Source organism: Myxine glutinosa, chromosome 2 (genome assembly GCF_964187855.1).
Source record: "Myxine glutinosa chromosome 2, kmMyxGlut1.1, whole genome shotgun sequence".
Classification (NCBI taxonomy): Eukaryota; Metazoa; Chordata; class Myxini; order Myxiniformes; family Myxinidae; genus Myxine; species Myxine glutinosa.
In genome coordinates, this window is record NC_136262.1 from 33,370,764 (window position 1) to 33,393,902 (window position 23,139).

The 23,139-nt window shown below is 40.2% G+C and overlaps 1 protein-coding gene and 2 long non-coding RNA genes across 5 annotated transcripts in view; 2 read left to right on the forward strand and 1 right to left on the reverse strand.

The window, feature by feature from the left end:
• LOC137421920 (uncharacterized) overlaps nt 1-6,502 on the forward strand; it is a 107,561-nt gene extending 101,059 nt beyond the window's left edge. The window contains exon 3 of the long non-coding RNA XR_013622653.1: nt 4,780-6,502. This is a non-coding gene — a long non-coding RNA (uncharacterized LOC137421920). The remainder of the gene's footprint in view (nt 1-4,779) is intronic.
• The window catches only part of LOC137422652 (uncharacterized), a 1,758,619-nt gene that overhangs the window by 464,704 nt on the left and 1,270,776 nt on the right, over nt 1-23,139 (forward strand). The gene's annotated exons all lie outside the window — the stretch shown is intronic.
• LOC144888193 (tumor necrosis factor receptor superfamily member 6-like) overlaps nt 1-23,139 on the reverse strand; it is a 47,706-nt gene that overhangs the window by 16,784 nt on the left and 7,783 nt on the right. For 2 of the 3 annotated variants that reach the window (XM_078773140.1, XM_078773141.1), the window contains 4 exons: nt 18,910-19,003; nt 18,693-18,824; nt 13,042-13,152; nt 12,821-12,919 (listed from right to left, as the gene is read on the reverse strand). In XM_078773140.1, coding sequence (XP_078629266.1) covers nt 12,821-12,919; nt 13,042-13,152; nt 18,693-18,824; nt 18,910-19,003 — 436 coding nt within the window. Of the gene's footprint in view, nt 1-12,820; nt 12,920-13,041; nt 13,153-18,692; nt 18,825-18,909; nt 19,004-20,875; nt 20,905-23,139 lie in introns of all 3 variants that reach the window. The other variant, XM_078773142.1, reaches the window with a different exon arrangement.

Below are 23,139 nucleotides of genomic sequence, written 5' to 3' on the forward strand. Positions count from 1 at the left end.
CAGAGTAGTATGCCATCAATCAAAACAGATCCACTTCAATTTGCGGAGGAACTGCGGTTAATTGTGGAAACTCAGTTGCCCACTGCAAGAGACATGGAAATACTTTTAAAATGGTTAATTCCTAATACCACCACTTTGAGGAACTTAATGCGTGAGGCCAACTGGGTAAATACGGAAGATGGACAGGTGGACATGCCCACGGAGGCTAGAACGGCACAGATCAATAACTTGATAGAGGCCATAAAAAAATTGCCACCAGTGACGGATTGGAACAAAGTGGTTACATGCAAGCAGAAAACAGGCGAAGATGCTAGCGATTATTTGGACAGATTGCGAGATGTTTTCCGACTATATTCAGGCATAGACCGGGCACAAATTGACAATGCCTTAAAACCCCTTTTTATTAATGGTCTATTGCCCAAATTGAAGAGTGAAGTGGAAAGACAATGTATTGCTTGGGAAGGCAAGCCAATGCAAGAAATATTGAATTACGCCTTGCATCATCAGCGGATTCAAGCCAGGAATAGTGCTGTAAATGCCGAGAAATTGATGCAACTACAGACTCAAGCCCTGATGACTACGAATCAACGCAATAGGTTTTCTGGGCAACAACGCAACAATGCAGTAGGAAATAACCAGAGAGTGGAGTGGCACCCCAGAAACCAAGAGATGCAGCCCAGAAATACAAGTGCACAGGTGGACAGACCAGCCAATGATAGACGCCGATGTTTCAATTGTGGAGAAATGGGACATTGGATAAGGCGATGCCCATATCAAAGACAATTTCGGAAGAACAACCAAGAACAGGGATACTACCAGTTACCACCGCCTCCATCAACAAATAGGGTTCTATTGAGGAATGCCCCAATTCAGGGAGGACCTCAGCAGACTAAATGGTCTGCCACACCCTGTTGACTAGACCAAAATGACCAAGTGGCAGCGCTTCCTTTAATCTCAGGGTCGGCTGCACAGGAACCAAGTGTTAATTTGACAGTAGGTGGACGCAAGGCACCCTTTCTCGTCGATACGGGAGCTACGCGTTCCACGTTACGACAAGCAGATTTTCCCGATATACCATTGTCAAAATACTATACGAAGGTGGTTGGAGTGTCAGGAGTTCCCATACATACGCCAGTCACGGAAGAATTGCGTGTCCAATTTGGTCCATTGACTGCACAACATGCCTTTCTTGTGGCATCTGGCGTTCCAGTAAATTTGATGGGAAGAGATTTATTGTGTAAATTGAATTGCACCGTCATCTGTAATGAAAACGGAGTGTATCTAGAAATGCCAGAACACTCCCACGACTTTATTTCTAAGGTACTAGATGGCCTGACAAGACCAACAACACATCGATGGGATATCGATGATACAATCATGGCGGAACTTTTGTGTGTTAGTTTTATGACACTGAAGGATGAAATGCCCGAAGTACAGGAATGGTTAGATAATTTTTTGATGGACTTTCTGACATGGCAAACTGATCTTCACTGTACAACATGTTATGATGCTACAGGAGAAGAGGGGTCCTATGCAGAGCGGGTTTTTAAATACCTGCACACCAAGTATGATATACATCTGACGTCATTGTGGGTGGGACGACAGGGAGTTGGGATGTCAGTGTCTTTGACGCCAGACCAACAACTCCTGTGGAATCAACCCGAAACAACAACCCCACACGTCACCTTAGCGGTGGCACAAGGGTACGAATCGAATGATACTGACGATATTGGGGTATACCTACTCAGCTCTGACGCTGACGGTGACCAGGACCCACTCGATCAAATACCAATATGCTTGTGGACAACGCATCCAAATGATGTGGGACGAATCAAGAGTATTGCACCTGTAAGGATCACAGTAGATGATTCTAAGCCATTGCCTAGAAAGCGTCAATATCCATTGAGACCAGAGGCAAAAGCTGGTATTGCACCAGTGATTCGATCATTGGTGGAACAGGGAGTTATAGTTCGCACTGTGAGCATGTGCAACACTCCTATTTTACCTGTGAAGAAGCCAGGCAAGACTACTTGGAGATTTGTTCAAGATCTTCGAGCAATTAATGATTGTGTCATCCCAGCCTATCCAGTGGTCCCTAACCCGATCACTGTACTGTCAAGTATTCCATGCAACACGAAGTTTTATTCTGTGGTGGACTTATGTTCAGCGTTCTTTAGTGTACCCATTCATGAGGATTCGCGTTATCTTTTCGCATTCACGTACGAAAATTTACAGTTTACCTGGACTGTGTTACCACAAGGGTACACGGAGAGCCCAACTTTGTTTTCATGTGCTCTACATGAAGACCTCAGCGATGTTGAATTTCCTGGGGGTTCAGTGATGGTACAATATGTTGATGACCTTCTCATATGCTCGACTTCAAAGGAAGCATGTGAGCAGGACACTGTTGTGCTACTGACAGCGTTGGCAGACAAAGGCCACAAGGCCTCGAGAGATAAGTTGCAGTTCTGTAAGGAAGAGGTGTTGTAAAATTTGTAAAATTTGTAAATTTGTACAATTTGGATAAATTATTGTAGGACCAAAAAGGGTAATTTCAAGGTGACATTAGGGGTTTTCTAAAAATAAACTTTTTGTCTATTTGTGTATTAGCGTTTCTAACATTAAAGGATAAATTTTACGAAATTGAAATGAAAATTGACACCCATCTTGATCTGTTAATGATGGTTCAAATGCAAACAAATATACATAATGTTTGGGTTTGTTTGTGTTTCAATGTTTTGTTTTGTGTGTCAATCTTACAAGAATATCCAGAAAATTCGTAAAATAAAATAGGAATATAATTTGATTATGAACATTATCTCTTTTGTCAAGGGCGATGGAATATGCGGATTTGATGTGCTGGGTTATGAGCAGCCATTAATTAATAGTAAAATTGTGAGTAATCTTGGGATTCCATTTTTGATAGAATTCATATGAAAATAACAGCTATTTATGGATATGAGCTTCATAAAAATGAGGGAGTACAAAATTAGTCAAATTTGGAAGAGGTCTTACATTGACTTTCCAGAGTACTCTGCTCACAGATTTTTGACAAATATAAACTTGACTTTTATCAGCATATAAATTGTGCTGTATGTATGGATGTGTCTTAGGCATAGATGATATGGGCAGATAGTAAAGACAATTTTGTTGAATTGAACTATTGTGAGTTTTACAACGAAATGCATTGTGAATCTTAAAACCAAGGGGCAGACGTGAACGCGCTGTTATGTTTTTTACACTCAGATGTTTTTTTGTTTGTTATGTTTTTTTTACACTCAGAACACGATGTTACGTGTACCTGCAACATATTTTGTTAATCTGCCACACCTATATTGGCATACTGGTGTCAGTAGTCTTCACTAAGTTGCATAGAAAAATGGAGGAACAACTTTTAAGGGAGTATACAACCACGTATTTGGATATTTTCTACAAAAGTAGGGGTTTCAATAAGTGGTAGCTGTACACATGGGATTTATCCAATTAAGTTATGGAGTTTAAACAAAGTTACTGGTAAACAGAAGGGAAATGGATAGTAAATAAATTCTTCAATGCTGGGTAAATTTAATGAGATATTACAAAGACTTATAAGAGCTATTGTTCTTCCTTATAGCAGTGGGAAAAGAGTGAATTAGAACCAAATGAATCTATAAATGAATGTGATAGGGATAATATCCTCAATTTGTGTTACTTATTTGATTGTGGGTAAATAAATTATTTTATCGTAATGGATTGATAACAGCAGCCTGCAATGTCCTGAGAGTGTGCATCCATGTAATTAGAAATCCCAGATTTGTTTTTACAAACAACATTTGGTAGAGGTCTTATGTCGACGCGCACTTACTTGGTAGATAAAAAAGGTACTGCATGTTGGCAGCCACTTTTGCGGCCATTTAGGCCAAACACATTGAGAGAAAATTGTCGTTCAATACGTAATTTACACATGGCTATTTGTAAAAGGGAAGTTGTTGCGATGGGCAACATTTCTGAAGGTTTATCAAAATGTTATAATATGACATGTGTCAAGGCAAACTATTGGATGGGAAAATTAGATCTGGTTATAGAATGAATTTGCTGACCCTTTGAAGTTAATTCTTTGAAATTGATTGTTTTACTAGTATTTTGAGTTCACATTGGAAATAGTTTGGTAGAGCTTTGTTAAAACCTATGGTTGTGGTATTTTGGAACGAATTCACAGATCATAGGAAGTTGATAACAATAGAAATAAATATGGACCCCGGGAAATAGGGGCATCAGAATAAGGCAAATAATCAGATTTATGTTACATATTAAGGGATTTTTCTTTAGTCACATTTTAAGAAGTTTGTTAGTTTGGTATATAATGTTGAATGTCATTGACATAAATGAGGGCATAACAACTTGTTGTGCACTATGTCCGTTTTACACAATCGATGAACTCATATCACCACAAGTAACACTGTTAAAGAAAAAAAAAAAAAGCGGGGAGGACTATGCTAATAACACATTAGGCATAGTTTGCTTGTTTGCAAGAATTGTTGGGAATTAGATATTCCTGTTTGTGATTTAAATCGTATAATCATTATTAATGCATTTATTTTCTTTGAGTTGAGTTACAACACCTGCATGTGTTTAATTTTTTGAATTATATGAACCTGAAAGCAATTGTGGATGCTATTCTTAGTTTTAGTAGTGTAAAACACATGTCTGAGTTGAATATTATTCGTGTGAAGTTGTTCTAAAATATAGTGATTTCATGTTACAATGTACCCCATCTGATTCAATCTGTGTGGAGAGCAGATATAAATGTGGCTAAGTAAAGGAAAGACAAGACCACATCCCAAATGGAGTGATAACGACATCTGGGAAGAAGTTTGAAAAAGGAAAATTTGTGAAAATGAAGTTAATCTTGGCATACACCCTCTTTCTCAAAGAATGATGAAGAAATGCTCCTTTGGAGGATGGATGTTTACCTTCACCAAGGGAAAATTATGTGACCATTTGTCTGGGTCACACTGCAACATATGGAAAAAGGACGATCACTTACTTGTGTTCAAATACCTCGAACAGTCATCACATCAGCAATTGCAGGACGACGAGATTTTACCTGCAACGTTTACGGGATACGGTGACGTGTGTCATTACTTCACCAACTTCCGGGGAGCCAGCATGGAGCTGCAAGCGAACGACTGCCTTTTCCTTCACAACAGCTGTGCACGATTCTGCTGTGTGCTCCTGGTATGGACCATGGACAACTGAGTACCATGGTCCCAACATCATCATTGCGGATGCATCCGGCATCCCTGCTCCACATCTTGTTGACAAATCAACATCACATCAATACTTGCTCCATGCTCACAATTAGTGAGGAGGCAAGTCGACTACAACTGGATGGAGGCCTTGTTCAAATCTACTATGGCTCACAGCAAGAGTGGCAAGGATGCTGCATGGAGAGCAGGGTCAGTCTTTGACTCTGCCCAGCTATCACAACAGCAGAAAATCCTATGCAAATAGTGAAGGTGTGATGAAGACAACAGGAGAAAATGTTTTATGCTGAAATTCCAAACACAAGTGATCCGCCCCTTTTTTCAAACAAAGAAAGTCAATATTTGATTAAAGGCAAATATTTTGCCAAATGTTGCAGATGCTTTATTATTTTGATGAACTGAAATTATTGCGTTTTGGTGAAGGTGAAATGTTTTGTGATCTTTATGCAAATGAGTTGAATTGAATTATCAACATAGAAAGAGTCAATGAACAAGGAAATGTATTGTGATCAAAATTCTTCCAGAATGACGGTGTATGCCTTAGGAAATTGAATTACCAGATTAGTGGTATGAATATTTAATGTGGTAATGTTTAGATTAATGGTTAATATAAACATAAAAGAAAAACTGGGGATTGTCAGGGATTAAATATTCATATTGACAATATTGTTAGAATATATATCAATGTAATCTTGTTTAAAGTGGAATTATGTTTTACTTTACGAATGAGCAAAAGAGCATAGAACTAGCATTAACATGTGGTCAGGAGAGTTAATTTCAGACAAGAATGTGTAACGCTCTTGGACCGCCACCTGTCAATCATTAATAGCCTCTGTTCAGGGCACTGCGCACACGCTGCAAATTCTTTTTCAGCAGGTCAGAGTATTTGACCTCTTGAACAGAAATAAGTATTTGCTGGCCAAGAAAGCCATATAAGGTTTTTGGATAAGGAACACCCTGCATGCTCTGCAACATCAAAGGAGTTTGGGGCTTTAAAACCAGGAGAAAGTTGCGAGGAGAGAGAGAAGAGTGGACTGGGACAGTGAACTGAAGAGGAGTTTCAACTGAAGACCAGTTGAAACTGATCAACCAACTGGAGATTGTCAACAACTGGACGAGCTTCAGAAGACCTACTGAACGAGCTTCAAAAGACCGACCAAACAAGCTTCAACAAACTCTGGAACAGACTCATTAAAGATCTCGGCTTAGTATACAACAAATTCTCTAAAGTGAATAAACCATTGATTTTGCTAAAACGAGTTTCTGAAGTTTCTGAAGTAGAACAGTAGTTAAAATTATTATTCTACAGGACAATAAGGAAGGCGTTGTAACAGAAGAATCAAAATAAAAGTGGAAGAACATAAGGAAATGGGAGCTATTCTGGACCCACAGCCAAACCCGACAAACCATTGCAATACACCCCGAACGTCTAGCGCCGCTACAAACTACACCATGGAATTGCAGCTGGCGCGGTTTTTTTAAACCATTGATATTAAAATAAAACGTAGCCTAAAACCACCGGGATTTTATGCTGATTCCGAATCTGTGTCTAAAACTTCTCTCCGATGTGTAGTTCTTGAGTTATAAGCGGACATCCAGACAGACCACACACACACACACACACACACACACACACACACACACACACACACACACACACACACACACACACACACACACACACACACACACACACACACACACACACACACACACACACACACTCCTCCTTTATATATAGAGATAGAAGATTAAAAACACCTCACAGCCACAAAACACGAAATTAAAAACACTTCACAGCCACGAAACACGAAATTAAAAACACTTCACAGCCGCAAAACATGAAATTAAAAACACCTCACAGCCACGAAATACGAAATTAAAAACACCTCACAGCCGCAAAACACGAAATTAAAAACACTTCACAGCCACGAAACACGAAATTAAAAACACTTCACAGCCCCGAAACACGAAATTAAAAACACTTCACAGCCCCGAAACACGAAATTAAAAACACTTCACAGCCACGAAACACGAGAATTAAAAACACTTCACAGCCCCGAAACACGAAATTAAAAACACTTCACAGCCAATAAACACGAAATTAAAAACACCTCAGCCACGAAACACGAAATTAAAAACACTTCACAGCCCCGAAACACAAAATTAAAAACACTTCACGGCCCCGAAACACGAAGTTAAAAACACTTCACAGCCCCGTAACACGAAATTAAAAACACCTCACAGCCACGAAATTAAAAACACCTCACAGCCACGAAATTAAAAACACCTCACAGCCACGAAATTAAAAACACTTCACAGCCCCGAAACACGAAATTAAAAACACTTCACAGCCCCGAAACACGAAATTAAAAACACTTCACAGCCCCGAAACACGAAGTTAAAAACACTTCACAGCCCCGAAACACGAAATTAAAAACACCTCACAGCCACGAAATTAAAAACACCTCACAGCCACGAAATTAAAAACACCTCACAGCCACGTCATTTTACACCTCACCACCACATAATTCAAAATACCTCACCACCACGTGATTCAAAACCACCACCACGTTATTAAAAACACTTCACAACCACGGAAATAAAAGTTTCAGGGAGTAGTTCAGTGACAACAGACACTGCCCAGATATGTAGATATATAGATAAATAAACCTGAAAATCGCAGAACCAGAATTATTTATTTGGTCTGGGAAGCCCATGCGAGGTTTCTTCTTCTTCAGCCTCTCAACCCTGGGTGAATATGCGATCTTTTAAAAAAAAAGTTGGAATTTTGCCAAATCTGTTTTATTCGTTTGTTAATATACCTCCGCCATTGACAAATCTGGAACTAAGTCTTTATAAGTTCATCAAATACTGACACCACGAATGACATTCGCTGAGCTAAATGTTGATATCTCTTCTGAGGTCCAAAAAAACAAACAGTTTTAAAGCATTATACGTATCAAACGACACATTTTATGAAACGGAGAAACCTAATACACACTTTGGTGGTTTTAAAAGGACAGAATATGTCTTTATAAAAATTTAAAAAATGAACATTGAAGACGACGCTGCTAAAAAAAAAATACACCGCTCTAACGCATAACCACAAGTTTAAACTACATTTACAACAAATATTAAAACTATTTTCATATCACAATGTTAAATATAGAATATATAGAAGATAATGTTTTAAAAAATGAGCCCTATCTTCCAATGGTAAAAAAATCCTTCAAAAAATTCCTGGATCGGGAATAATAACCTGAGCTTCACCAAAAACTAATCAATTCTTCCTCATCCCAAGGGCAATCATCCCACCAACTTTCATCCAAATCCGTTCAGAACTTTTCCAGATATCTTGTACACAAACACACGAACACACACGAACACACACGAACACACACGAACACACACGAACACACACGAACACACACGAACACACACGAACACACACACACACACACACACACACACACACACACACACACACACACACACACACACACACACACACACACACACACACACACACACACACACACACACACACACGAGTGAATGCATTACTCCCTGGCAGGAGTAACAATGAAACAGAAAACAAACATGCCGTTTAAGATAGTCCAGCGGATAAGCTCTCATATTTTAACAAATTGTGCATTTTTTGAGAAAAGCATGAAATTTCTAGCATAGTTAGTGCATACTAGAGTCCCTGTATAAAGAGAGTTGCGCCATGCGCTGACCCGAGATTTCTGGTCACGTGATTTCGTGGCGCCATTTTGTGTCTAACTTCACCGTGCATGAACGTCAGCTTGGTACGGGAATGTTGTTTATTGCCAAACAAAATGACTGGTTGTTCTGCTTTTGGTTGTTCAAACCAATCTGGGAAATATAAGATGTATAGATTTCCAAGTGATAAAGTCAGAAGACAAATTTGGGAAGTGAAAGTCAGACGAAAGAGCTGGAAAGCGATCGACTCCTCGAGACTCTGCCAGGTAGGTCCACGCCACTTGATGATCGATGTTCAAAAGCAATTCTATCTGCTCGGTTTTTTTTTGGTTGTCTGTCCGTTGAAAACCCTTTTAAAGGGAAGTGATTTGTGTTTGTTTATAATCTTCAAGGAGCTGACCAAAAATGCATTTCCGTGGGAAGAACCCTGCTCAATTTTTTTCGGGTAGTCCTAGCGGACCGCATATTGTCATTGATTGATGAAATGTCCCGGTACAGTGACATTGCCTGGTCTGCGGTTGGGTAGTCTGCGGGCAATGTCACTGTACTTTTTCAGAGGGAATTAATTTTGATTTTATAGGGGTGGGAAACCCATGGTCCGTTTTGTTTTCAGTTGTCTGTCCGTCCATTCAAAACTTATTCCGAGGCAAGTTATTTTTTTGGTTTAAAATCTTTAGCCTAATCGGCAATCATAAAAGCAATTTTAGGGGGGGACCTGCTCAATTTTTTTGCGGGTTGTGCAGCCATCCATACGTCCAAAATTTGACGAGTTATTGTTTGCTTTGTACAGTGCTCATGCGTCTTGTGGCATATTTGCTCAAATATTTCCCACCCCGGGATTTATGGCCAAATTGTAGTGATGGAAGATTTTGCACATTGGACAATCCCTATATATTTAACCTGGTGACAGCTATCGTTCCCAAAACATACAATATGAGAGTAGTGAACGGAGTAGTGATGAGTCTCACTTGTGAGGAGTGAACGGAGTAGTGATGAGTTTCACTTGTGAGGAGTGAACGGAGTAGTGATGAGTTTCACTTGTGAGGAGTGAACGTAGTGGGATGAAGTGTTGGTCTGGTCAGAGTGTTGTATTACGGGCAGAGTTTTCTTACGGTCTGAATGTATGAATCATGTTCTGAACTGAATGTATGAACCAAGTTTTGTACTGAATGTTTACTGTGTTGGCCTCATCGTGTTCCTGGTGAAATTAAACAAGTTATGGTGAATACGACGTCTTATCTGTGCTTTTCCATATCTGTTCGACTAGACGAACCGTGCACACTGCAGGTATTTTTTAAAGTTTTTTCTCTGTTTAATTACGGCTTGGCGCAGTCGAAAATTAAGTGTTAATTAAGTCGCCAGCTATGAAACATATTAATCGATCAGGCAATATCCATCAGAGTTCTGGGCAAGGGTGTAGTAATAAATGAACGTTTCAATCTTACTAGATGCCGATGACGTTTTCCTTATGTCAGAGACAGAAGCTGCCTTGCAGCTTGTTAAATCATTACAATGGAAATTGAATATAAATGTCGATAAAACTAAAGTTGTACACTATAGAAATATGGCAATACCACGTACAGAATTTGTTTTAAGTGTGTTAGACTATATGTCGGCTGGAAGTCCTACACCGGAATTGCTCTCGGCACGCTTTAAAAAATATTGGATATGCCCACACTCCTTTCTAAAAGTTATTAAAATTCAGAGAACGACAGCATTGGTTTGTCTTACTTATAATGTTAGCTCTTATATGCAGTGTTGGCTTGTAATATGCATTGCCATACCACTTTTAATATCACCACACAGCTCTTTTTCACGGCAATAGCTGAGTTTTTGACAAAACAAATATCACCTGTATGTAATAATAAGACTAAATATGTGTAGTAAAATTTTTTTTTAGCAGGTTTGGAATATATCACCCCATATCGCGAATGTACATGTATATCTAATCCGACACACTTAGACACAAAATGGCGTCCAAATTTGAGTTGACACAACTCTCTATATACAGGGACTCTAGTGCATACCATAAGGTTTATTTTCAGATGTGGAGGGAAGTCAGATTTGACCTCTGAGGACCGTGAGAGGTCAAATCCAAAATGGCCGCCAGTCCGCCGGGTCTAATGTTCAAATGCGCTTATCGGTGTCATTTCCAACTAAATTGGGGGTGCCCATTCATTTGGTGATACTTTTGAGATCGCCAGAACTCAAGGACATGCATTTAGGTCATGGTCAAGGTCAAATTACGTTAAATATCTATTTTTATGATACTGCAGTTGGAACTGCTATTGGAAAAAGTTCATTTGAACTTTCAAAACTTTATTTTTTCAGGTACAGGTATAGGTACAGAACACCCAAAGACCAGAAATGATGAAAAAAAGTGTTTACACTGCAAGGAATGATGCAATAACCTCTGAAAAAATAACTGTAGTTAACCAAGTATGTCCATTGTCCACCAAAGCCTACATTAAATCAAGTGCAATGATGAAAATTGGTAATGATCTAAATCTAACAGTCTCCAGAACAGAAGCACAGTGCAGTGCACTTGAGTGCAGCTTTGGCACACTTGCAGCGTCCAGTGCACCCTTTCTTGCAGCCACAGTCGATCAATTCATGGCACGATTTTGATGCTTCAGGAAGAGTGGTCCAAAGAGGCTGCCACCCAGTTGTCTCTTTTGTCCAGCCCCAGTCAGGTGGGTCTGGCATCTCTGGATCCATGACCAATGCCTGGTTACAACAGTTGGCCTGGTAGCAAGTGCGCTTGATGTGCTGCTTGAGTGTTGCCTGGGTTGGAGGAATGTTCTCTAGAGTTCTACACTTCTGTGTGAAGAGCTGTTTCCTGGCGTCATTCACTTCCGTGCTCTCACTGGTTCTATCGTACATCAGCACCACAAATCGCTCTAGCAGTAACATTGAGCCTTCACTGACCTCACTTGGCATGCCTAGGAGTTCATTGAAAGCATCATTCACCTCTGGGCATCCCCAATTTAGTTGGAAATAACACCTATAATGTTTTTCTATACTGTTTGGTTCCAAAATTAAGTGTGTTTGAACATTAGACTCGGTGGACTGGCGGCCATTTTGGATTTGACCTCTCACGGTCCTCAGAGGTCAAATCTGACTTCCCTCCACATCTGAAAATAAACCTTATGGTATGCACTAACTATGTTAGAAATTTCATGTATTCCTCATAAAATGCACAATTTTTGTGTTTATCTGCTGCACTAAGAGTACTTTGTATCTGAATTTGTCTCCACCAGAATGGGATAATATTTTCACTTTGTCAGCTGGTCTGTCTCGAACCAGAAAACTTACTGATTTTAACAACATCATAAAGGACCCAAATAACAGGACTAATAACAAATGTAACGTTTTAGATCGGGGGTGTAATAGACACTGCGTCAAAGGTGGTAAAATGACGGTAAATTCCGTAATTAATTTATATGACTTTCAGAATCTATATTTTATTATAATTGAATTATATAAATAAACACTGCAGAACACAAATCTTCTTCTTTGCAGTTTTAAAACCCTACCGTTTAGCAGTACTTTGACGTGTCAAATAAGGTGGTGTATAAGACTGCTTAAATAGCGAGAAACTTCCAGAATTGTTTTATAATTATCTTTAAAATCTCTTATTTAAATTGAAGTATAAATTTTAACACTGTGTAGATGTAACGTGTCTTATGAACTCTCTAGTTCTTCCTGTGTTTTCCTCTCATTTTCACCTTTTGTTTGTAATTCTTGTCAGAAGTTCAATGGGAATCACAATATTTATGCTCAATATTATTTATACTCACACAAACATCCCCGTTCCTAATAACAATAACATTACACTTGAGACTTACCAAAAGGGAAAATGAATAACATGATCAGGAGGATCACAATCAACGACAGGACCCAAAACCACCATGGAGGATACTTGTTCGATGCTGAACCAGTTTCACCTGTTAAAGGATGTTAAACAGCAGTTTAATTTGCTTGACCAGGGATGATGATTTCAAAACAGGAGACGGGTCGAGGAAGGCAGGAAAAACACTGATTTATTTGCTTTTACTTGTGTCCTTACTTCCCATAGTGCTCTCCATCACACATTCGTTCCCTTTCATGTAGAAACCTTCACGGCAAACACATTGTTGGTTATTGGATATGTCACACTCTTTCTCTTCAACCTCAGTCTCTGTGGAAGAAAATAGAAAACATGGGAGAGTGAGCGAAGAGATAATGAAACTAGAACAGCACTCTGACGTCACGACGTCGACAGATATGCCTCCGCCCATATTTCAACATCATTATACATATTTGTACCAAGTTTGATTTAAATCCATTCAGCTGTACTCAAGTATCACATTTTTACCCGATTTGACTTCTGATCTTTGATGCCAAAATCTAATTAGTTCATCTTTGCATCACAATATATACTTCTTCCAAATTCGGTCAAAATCCTATTACTGGTTTACACACAAAGCTCGGTAAGAATTTTTACCTACCGGGACCTCTGACCTTTGACCTATTGACCCCATAATCTAATCAGATCATCATTGCATCATTATACATACTTGTACCAAGTTTGACTTCGATCCCTTTAGCCGTTCTTAAGTTATTGTGGCAATGAAAACCTATCACCGATGGACGGAAGAATGGACAGACAGATGGACAACCCAAAAACATAAAGCATCCTTCGTCGGCAGAGACACAAAATGTGACATATGCCTTGGATTATCATATGTCGTTCAGAGAATTCTATGAAGGCCCCTCACATTTATCAAATGTAGAAAATCCTTCACCAGGTTGTAAAATTTAAAAGAGTACAATAAATTTTACTCTTCACTTCACTCCATTACAATCACGACCCACCAGCAACCCCCTTCTCGTGAAACTCCAAAAATCCAGAATCATTGCTAATTTCCACTCATTTGTTCTTCCTTTTCCCCACACGAGGAACCAACTTCCATATTCTGTGCAATCTCTTTCTTCCCTTGAGGTCTTCAAGACGACTACTCACGACCATCTCAGATCATCACCAATCCAAAACCATGATATTTTCTACCCCCGTTAACCCACCCCACCTCTCATATTTTCTTTCTCTATCCTCATCCATCCCCTGCATTTTCACCTACCCCTCAACCATACCCATGCATCCCTTTGTCGGTCTCTCTTTATTTTCTCCCTGGGCTCCCTGGGCTTGGTGACGACCTCTGCAAATCCTGATCAATTTTCAAGTAAATCGGATGAAAATTGTGGATTTTAGAAATTTCACCTTGAAGTTGAAACATGAAAATTATTGGAAATAGGATATAGGCCTTGATGAGCAACTAGAAAATTTGGAAAATTATGTTTACAAAAGTCTTGTGGACAGATTCGGTATGAAATCAGTAACATAGAAGACTAACAAAAAGCAGCAGTCTACGAGACAACGAAGGAAATTGAGATGCCTTGAGAAAGCTACCAAGCATCAGTTTAAACAAGCCCTAAAAGATAGAAATGAAACACTCGTAGCAAACCTCAGGAAAGACTCCATAACAGGAGTAAGACTTACAAGAAGAGTAAGTCTTACTAACTAGAGTCTTCAGTCTTACTTGTGAGTCTTAAGGTGGGTTTTCACAGGACACGCGAACGGTTCGCGAAGGATGCGAATGTCGAAAAAATGGCAAAGTCCAACATTCGTATTTTAGGCTCCAAAAGTTCGCCAAACATGCGCGGGGGTTCAGAAGCGTCGTCAATTGTTCGCAGGAGTCGTTTTTTGTTCGGCGGGAATTTCAAACTTTTGACAATCATTGTCAAATTGTTAAATGACATTTCGCAATACATTTCAAACTTTTGAAATTCCCGCCGAACAAAAAACGACTCCTGCGAACAATTGACGACGCTTCCGAACCCCCGCGCATGTTTGGCGAACTTTTGGAGCCTAAAATACGAATGTTGGACTTTGCCATTTTTTCGACATTCGCATCCTTCGCGAACCGTTCGCGTGTCCCGTGAAAACCCACCTTTACTAACAAGGAGAGTAAGTCTTACTAACTTACAAGTTAGTAAGACTCCATAACATAGTGAGGAAATTAGAATTGAAATCACAAGAACGAATGTCTGACAATAAAGCTCAGCAACAATTTAGAGGAAATCCAGACCAGTAAGCACAACGGATGCTGAATGAGAAGCAAAATAGATCTCCATCCTTCAGCAAAGTAGTTTCTGAAAAGTTATTTAAGGAGGTTAATAACGATAAAAAAAACGTAATTACAAATATGAAATACTGAAGGGTATGAAAAGACCACTAAAAACCAAGACTCCATTCAAAACTAAACCACCAAGTTTGTCAGAACTGAATGCCTATCTCCGGAAAAGAAGATATGCCAGTGCTCCTGGAACTAATCATATTCCATACTTAGTATGAAAGAAATGTCCATGAGCAACAAAGGTGCTACACAAGTTTACATGTAATATATGGAGAACTTCCTCCATACCCAGTTGTTGAAGAGTAGGAGAGATGATCCTGATATCAAAACAGGAGAATACGAGTAATCCTTCTTGCTTCAGACCCATAACTGACGAATTCCAGTTGTAACCTTGGAATGGGTATCCTTCCACAAAGAACCCAAAAAAATATCAGGCTGTGTAGAACAAACGGAGGCACTAACTGAAATGCTCCTTGACACCAAAAATAATAGAAAACCGATAGTGACAACCTGGCTTGACCTACAAAATGCAGATGGCACTGTGCTACATAACCTCATACAGTACAGTTTGCACTTGAGTGATACCACATTCCAGCTCATATCAGGAAGATCGTGTTCAAGTACTATGATGAGCTGTTTATATGTGTGAAAACCAAGGATTGGACAACAGATTGGATACGGTGCTATATTCGTGTTTTCCAAGGTTGTACATTATCCTGTATCCTGTTTCTGGCTGTTTACAATCTTTGCCTGGATCTGCTGGACCAGTCCAACCACATCGGATATGAAATGACTGGATTAGACATAACAACATCTGCCAACGCATGTGCCGATGACCTGACTCTGGTAGCAAAAAGTCAAGAAGAATGTCAAAAACTCATCAACAAGGTTCAAACGTTTCTTCAGTGGACACGAAACATGAAAGCTAAGCCTTCCAAATCTAAGTCCCACGCCATGAAGAAAGTTGTCCCAAAGGCAGAGCAGAGGCGTGGAGGACATAAGACACAACATATAGCCTATGTTCCTCAACTCGAAATTAATGGAAAGCAGATCACGTATATCCACAGTCAACCCATATGATTCCTCGGAAAGCTGATCTACGAAGATTTGAAAGATGATAACATCAGAGAAATGGTCAAGATGAAGCTGGTAGCCATGTTACAAACAGCCAAGAAAAGCAATCTGTCTGGAATCGTAAAGATGTGGATATACAACAATGCAATTGTGCCATGACCTGGGAGTTCACTATCTATAACTTCCCAATATCTTACATTGAGAGTCAAGAGGCAACATGCACCAAGTACCTGAATAGAAGGGCAGGGGTAAGCAGATGTATTTCCAACAGTGCCCTCTACAGAACCAGAAAGAGGTACGGTCTACAACTGAAAAGGCTTACCACCTCCGTGAAATATATGCAGGTCACCAAGTACCACCTTAACAAACACTCCAGGGATGGAAAGACCCAAACACTGTGCAGAGATTGCTCAGAAACAAAGAAAGACAAGGCTAGGGGGAATGGTGTGAAAGAGTTAGAACGGAAGGAGTGACACCTTATCCTGAATGAAATGTGCAGAGGTCAAACCGACTGAGCAGGCTTCAGCTACAGGAAAATAAAACGCTGACAAGAGACATGTCCAGAAGGGAACACAGGAAAAGCCTTCCCAATTTGGAAAAGGATATCGATGAGGAAGACATGTTGGTCTATCTGTATGGATGTGCTATACAAGGACAGTGGTGGAGATGGGATTCTGCCATACAGACCGATACATCATGGAAGAAACTCCTCTATGTATGGATGCCGGAACTGCTGTCATTCCACATCATCGCTATGCACGACCAACTCCCTTCCCCAGGCCAACCTAAGACTGTGGGGGAAAACCAACCTTGGACTGGCAAGCTGCCCCCATCATCATCACTGCACACTGCTCCACATCTTAAATGGGTGCAGCTACTCACTCTAAAATGGAAGATACAACTGGTGCCATGACCAAACCCTAAGAGTGATTGCATCAGGCCTGGCTCCTTCTATCAAAGATGCAAATACGAAGACCAGTATTGTATCAAAGCCAAGCTCCATTCCCACCATTGCATTCCGTTCAGCTGATGGTACATCCTACAGGAACCCAGCCTTGCCACTTCCATGGGTAGAAACACAGGACATCCTACAGAAGGCTAATGATTGGATGTTTCTGATGGATGAAGACCAAAAGCTAATCGTGTTCCCTCCACAAATTACGGAAACTGCCAAACTGCCTGATATCACTATGTATTCGGCAGTAATTAAGAATATCATCAATATTGAATTGAGAGTCCTGATGGAGGAGAACCTGTCCAATGCATATGGCAGAAAGAAAGGCAAATACGAAGACCTGGTAGCTGATTGTGAACATGGAGGATGGTCTGTAAACTACTTTCCAGTAGAAATAGGTAGTAGAGGATTTTACAATACATCTTTCAGCAAATGCCTTGTCCTTTAAGGCATTCCAAAAGGAAAGAGGAAGATTATTATGGACACTGCTTCCAAAATGGCCCTTAGATCGAGCTATGTCACCTGGATATGCAGAAGCTCAAAGGTCTTCAGACAAATATGATTACTCCCCACACCAGAAATATGCTCTGAGGGAAGAGGGAAGGTTGAGCGCTCATACACCGGTTTAACCCACCAAAGTCTGGTCTGAAGTCCAGAAACCTCAGAGTATAGTTTCGAGTATAGTGTAGTTTCCGATTATTGTTGCAGACAGAGATATTCTGCAACGAGGTGACGATTTTTTTTCCTGAAGTCATCTTCATCATTTCAGGAGTGCTCATCCTAAAAGGGGTGATTGGAAGGCTCCGAAGACAACTGTGCTGGTGTTTCACCAATGAATTACCCCTTTCGACATCAAAATCAATAGACTTCTTCCTCATGACAAACGCTACCATTTGGTGTAGATTGGGTTAAAATGGCGACCTGTAGTCGATTGACCGACAGACAGAATAACACACGTGACCAACAATATGCTGTCGTTGAAAAATCCTCGATTTTCGCAAGTTACAAACAGACAATCACAGACCAGACTAAGCAATATACTTGCAAATTTTCAATTTCGCAAGTGAAAAAACACCGTTGGAGGCAGAGGTAGATATCCATTTCATGTTAAAGGATGAAATTCCACTACACAACGTAACACAACACAACCAGCTATGTAGTTGTGGATGAAAATTCAAATGCCGATAACAAATGTAAATTTCATGCTGGGAAGAATTTAATCACCAATCAAAACACAAAATTATCGATCTGTGTGGGTGGCAAAATAGGTCAAAACAAATAAGAAACCAAATACCTGAATGGTGATTGATCCGCCATGGAGAGAAGAGAAGTTGACGTTTCGGGCCATACCTGCTTCATTGGAAGGTAAGGCCTGAAACGTCAGCTTCTCTTCTCTCCATGGTGGATCAATCACCACTTAAAGTATTTGATTTCCCCGATATTTCATACTTGGTTGTGTTTGTGGTTATACTTTGAGTAATTCAGTGTAAATGTAAACAGAGTAGAATAGTTTACCTGGGTCACACACACGACATTCCTTGCACGTTGTCATGTTGCTTTGCTCGTCAATGTACGTTTTCCCCATTGCACAACCGAAGCACAAAGGATTACTTCCAGGATTGCGACATGGCTTATACATGTATGCTCCTGTGAAGTATAAAACCAGTTGGAATAATTGAAAAATTCCAGGAACATGGAAAAAAAAAACAATGGAATTCTTATTGTAACTCACCCCTGGGACAAAACAGACAGCAGACCCCATAAGCATCATTAAAGAACTGATTTGCTGGACATGGAGGTGAACGTTCTGTTCCAAAACTAGAACCCTGAAAACAAAACACAACAATCATAATGTTGATTCGTTTTCGTGATATATTTGTGCAATGAATAATTAAATTATTTATCTTTAAAATTGAATCGGGGCGATCAAATTCAAATTAAAGATCAAATACTATAATGAAGTCATCTGAAATATCATCATAATTTTTTACTTCCTCCCTGATCAAGTTCCAGGTTGTAATATTGTCCAATCAATGCTCTTCTTGAAGAAAGCAGATTCAAGTTTAAAACATTGTTTGTTTCAATCCCCAGCCGAGTCATAACAAAGACTATTAAAAAAATAATAATAATAATAATAAAGGTACGTGCTGCTTCCTTGCTTGACACTCAGCATTTGATGGGATGGGAACGGACAAAACAATGCGGGGAAGGCAATGGCATCCTACCCAGTGTAACCCTCGTCAATAAACCTGAAACAGAGTAACCTATGCCAGGTTTTTATGTACAAGTTTTACATTGTTGTTATATCATATTGTTCCTCATGTAGTTTATAGTATTGGAAAAAGATATTAAAAGGGAAACACAAGGAATTCCAACCTTTTTATCAAATGAGAACGAACTACACAACAGTACATTCACAAGTTGATCGTTTCACATAATTTTTTGTCCCCCGTCGCACCGCGGAGCGAAAGGGGGACTATGGTTTTCCCCTCCGTCCGTGTGTCCGTCCGTCCGTCCGTCCGTGCGTGCGTGCGTGCGTGTGTGCATGCATAAGCGAAGGACCGCATTCGAATTTGGTGTGCGGGTGCAACCCACGTCAAAATCCAAGATGGCCGCCACTATGTATGTCTGATGCCATGTATGTCTGAACCTTGTGAGTGGAATATCTTGAAAAATAAGCGAAGTACCAACTTCTAATCTGGTGTGTGGGTGTATCGAGGTACAAGGAAGAACGCTATTGAAAATTGGGTCGCCACGTCAAAATCCAAGATGGCCGCCACCATATATATGTCTGAAACTTGTGAGCGAAATATCTTGAAAAATAAGGGAGGTGCCAACTTCTAATCTGGTGTGTGGGTGTATCTAGGCATATGGAAGAACCCTATTGAAAACTGGGTCTACACGTCAAAATCCAAGATGACCACCGCTATGTATGTCTGAACCTTGCGAGCGGAATATCTTGAAAAATAAACGAACTACTAACTTCTAATCTGGTGTGTGGGTGTATCTACGCATAAGGAAGAACGGTATTGAAAATTGGGTCGCCACGTCAAAATCCAAGATGGCCCCCGCCATGTATGTCTGAACCTTGTGAGCGGAACATCTTGAAAAATAAGCGAAGTACCAACTTCTAATCTGGTGTGTGGGTGTATCTCGGCATAAGGAAGAAAACTATTGAAAATTGGGTCACCACGTCAAAATGGCCACCTCCATGTATGTCTGAACCTTGTGAGCGAAATATCATATCATAGCATGTTTTCTGCGTCTTCCACTTTGTCAACTCAAATCACTTCCCCGACGGGGGACCTAGGCGTAACGCTTGTCTAATTTAAATTGATGTCGATCTAACTAGTTCAACCTTCAATACGAGTTCACTGACAAGGAACTTCAATGCAGGAGGAGGCCATTAGGTCCATCAAGCTTGTGTAAAGGTTGCCAAACTATGACAGTCCATGTTTTATCCTATTAAAATTCTGTTTGTAAAGTAAGGAAGAAAGAACATCCCAGACTCAGTGGACGCTCACCATTGCACCACAGTGCCTATAAAATCAATAATCTGTCTTTGGGATCACAACAGCAGTGGCACCAAATTATTTTACTTTACCCAGTTCAAAGATTAGTATCTAAAAATAGGGGCAATACCCCAGGGCACACAACTGGTAGAATAAACTGGTTGAAATAATAAACAGTGCACTGACCAGGTATTTTGATCCAATTTCAATGGTTGCTAGAAGACAGGGCAGCATGTAGAATCATATTAACATAATCATAATACTTTAAACAAACAAACAAAAAATACAAATTTTGGGGACCAACCAGCCCTCCCTGCCTTCCACCCCCCTTCCTCGTATACCTCCTCAGACCCCAATTTTTCTAATGCCTTGAACAAACATTGGTACATCACGGGTCATTAAGGTTGTGGTGAAGTTTCATTGAAATCGTGTATGGCTTATGTATGTGTAGTTTCTGAGAAAAGAGCAAATACCTACTTTGCGGGCACCCCAACCCCACACCTCCGCTTATGGTGTGATTGTTTTAATGCCGTGAACAAATTTTGGTTCATCATGGGTGTTGTAGGTTGTAGTGAAGTGTCATCGAAATTGTGTGTGTAGTTTCTGAGAAAAAAAAACCAAATACCTATTTTGGGTAGCAAACCCCCCCCCCCCCCACCCCACCCCCCACCCCCATAGACCACCTTAGACCCCGACTTTGTAATTACTGGGAACAAAGACGTTGGTACATTATGGGTGATGAACGGAACGTAGTGGTCAAGTTTCATCGGAATTGTATGTGTAGTTTCTGAGAATAAATCAAATACCTATTTTGGGGGTCAACCCCCACAGTAGACCCCTTCAGCGCCCAATTTTTTTTAATGCCGTGACCAAGCTTTGGTGCATCACAGTTGCTGAAGGTTGTGGTCAGGTTTTATCGAACTTGTGTGTGTAGTTTCAGAGGAAAAAGTAAATTCCTATTTTGGGGGTCAAATCTGGACCCACTTTGATCCTCCGTAGACCACCTTAAACCCGGATTCTGTTAATGCTGTGAACAAACTTTAGTCACAACATAACAATAATTTGTGCCAAATTTGGTCACGATCCCATCAGCGGTTTCGAAGAAGAAGTTGCAAGTGTTTATGGATTGACGATGCGCCATCGCTTAAGCTCCCCTGAACTTTTTTCCAGGTGAGCTAATCGATGGAATAACATCATTCGGAAGACAGTTTATCTGCCATTCAGAGAAATGGAATAAACATTCCATGTAATGAAAGTCAAACTGCCTGAAACAAAAGTTACTTCCGATCTGGCATATTGGTTTTTGATATAGATCCAAAGCAAGGTGATCTGAATTAAATTTTACAAATACCGTTCCTGGTTGGAATCTGATCCAATGTGATGGTGCATGTGTCTTGTTGAGAACAATATCCTTTAAAATGGCCTGTTATTCTTCTTTATCTTTCTTTCAGAATATAAATTTGTTGAACAATTTACTATTATAGCATCACATTGTCGTGTCGCCCAGCGATTAAGAGCACTGGATGACGAATGACTGAACGTTTTTACTCCCAAGAAGAATTCCCAAAATCTTGGTGGTTATTTTTATAGCACGCGCGGGAAGGAAGGCAGCGAAGGCGCTTACCTGAACGAAGCACACAGGTTTATTCCCAAACCCACAACGAATAAACAACACAACAAATGAAAAATGCCACAATAATGATTTAATAAAATAAATGCAAGATGAAACTAGAGAGGTTCCATCGAACCTGAACTCAACTGGTCTATATCAATATGGTTAGAATATGCATAATAGAACCACAAACTATATAGTTTATATGTGCTAAAAATATATGACAAAAATTGATTTTCAATATGGCCGCCCTCCCGTGCCCATTTTTGGGCCAAATGCAATCTCAAACTAGTTTATGTCTTAAAGATGCTGCATAACAAGTTTCATCAAATTTAATCAATATTTGTGACTTTTAGAGCGTAGACGTCGAATTGTTTACAGACGACAGACAGACAGATGACAGATGGATGACGGACGACGGACACTGGGTTTCGACAAAAACTCAGCTGGACATAGCGCAGTTGAGTTAATAAATGTTGAAGTAAACTAATTGCAATTCCTACTTTGAGGATCCTCCACTCAGATTCGAATACGAACACACAGTGGAATGATAAAGTAAAATAAATGTTCTTTTTTTAATATCGTGCAGCCACTTGGCTGGTTCCAACGAGTTATTTTGTAAAGGTGACTGTGACAGTCCGGTCCCAATGCCTCCCGCGCCAGAACACCCAAAATGGCGCCAGCCGGTGACGAGCACAGAGCCGTCAAGCAAGCTGTGAAAACGGCCCTCTTTTGCTCTCTCTCTCTCTCTCTCTCTCTCTCTGTCCCTCCCCCGAACGACACAGCCTTCAGTCCACCACGGGACCAGCAGTCTCCAAAACCTTCAATAGCCGCCACC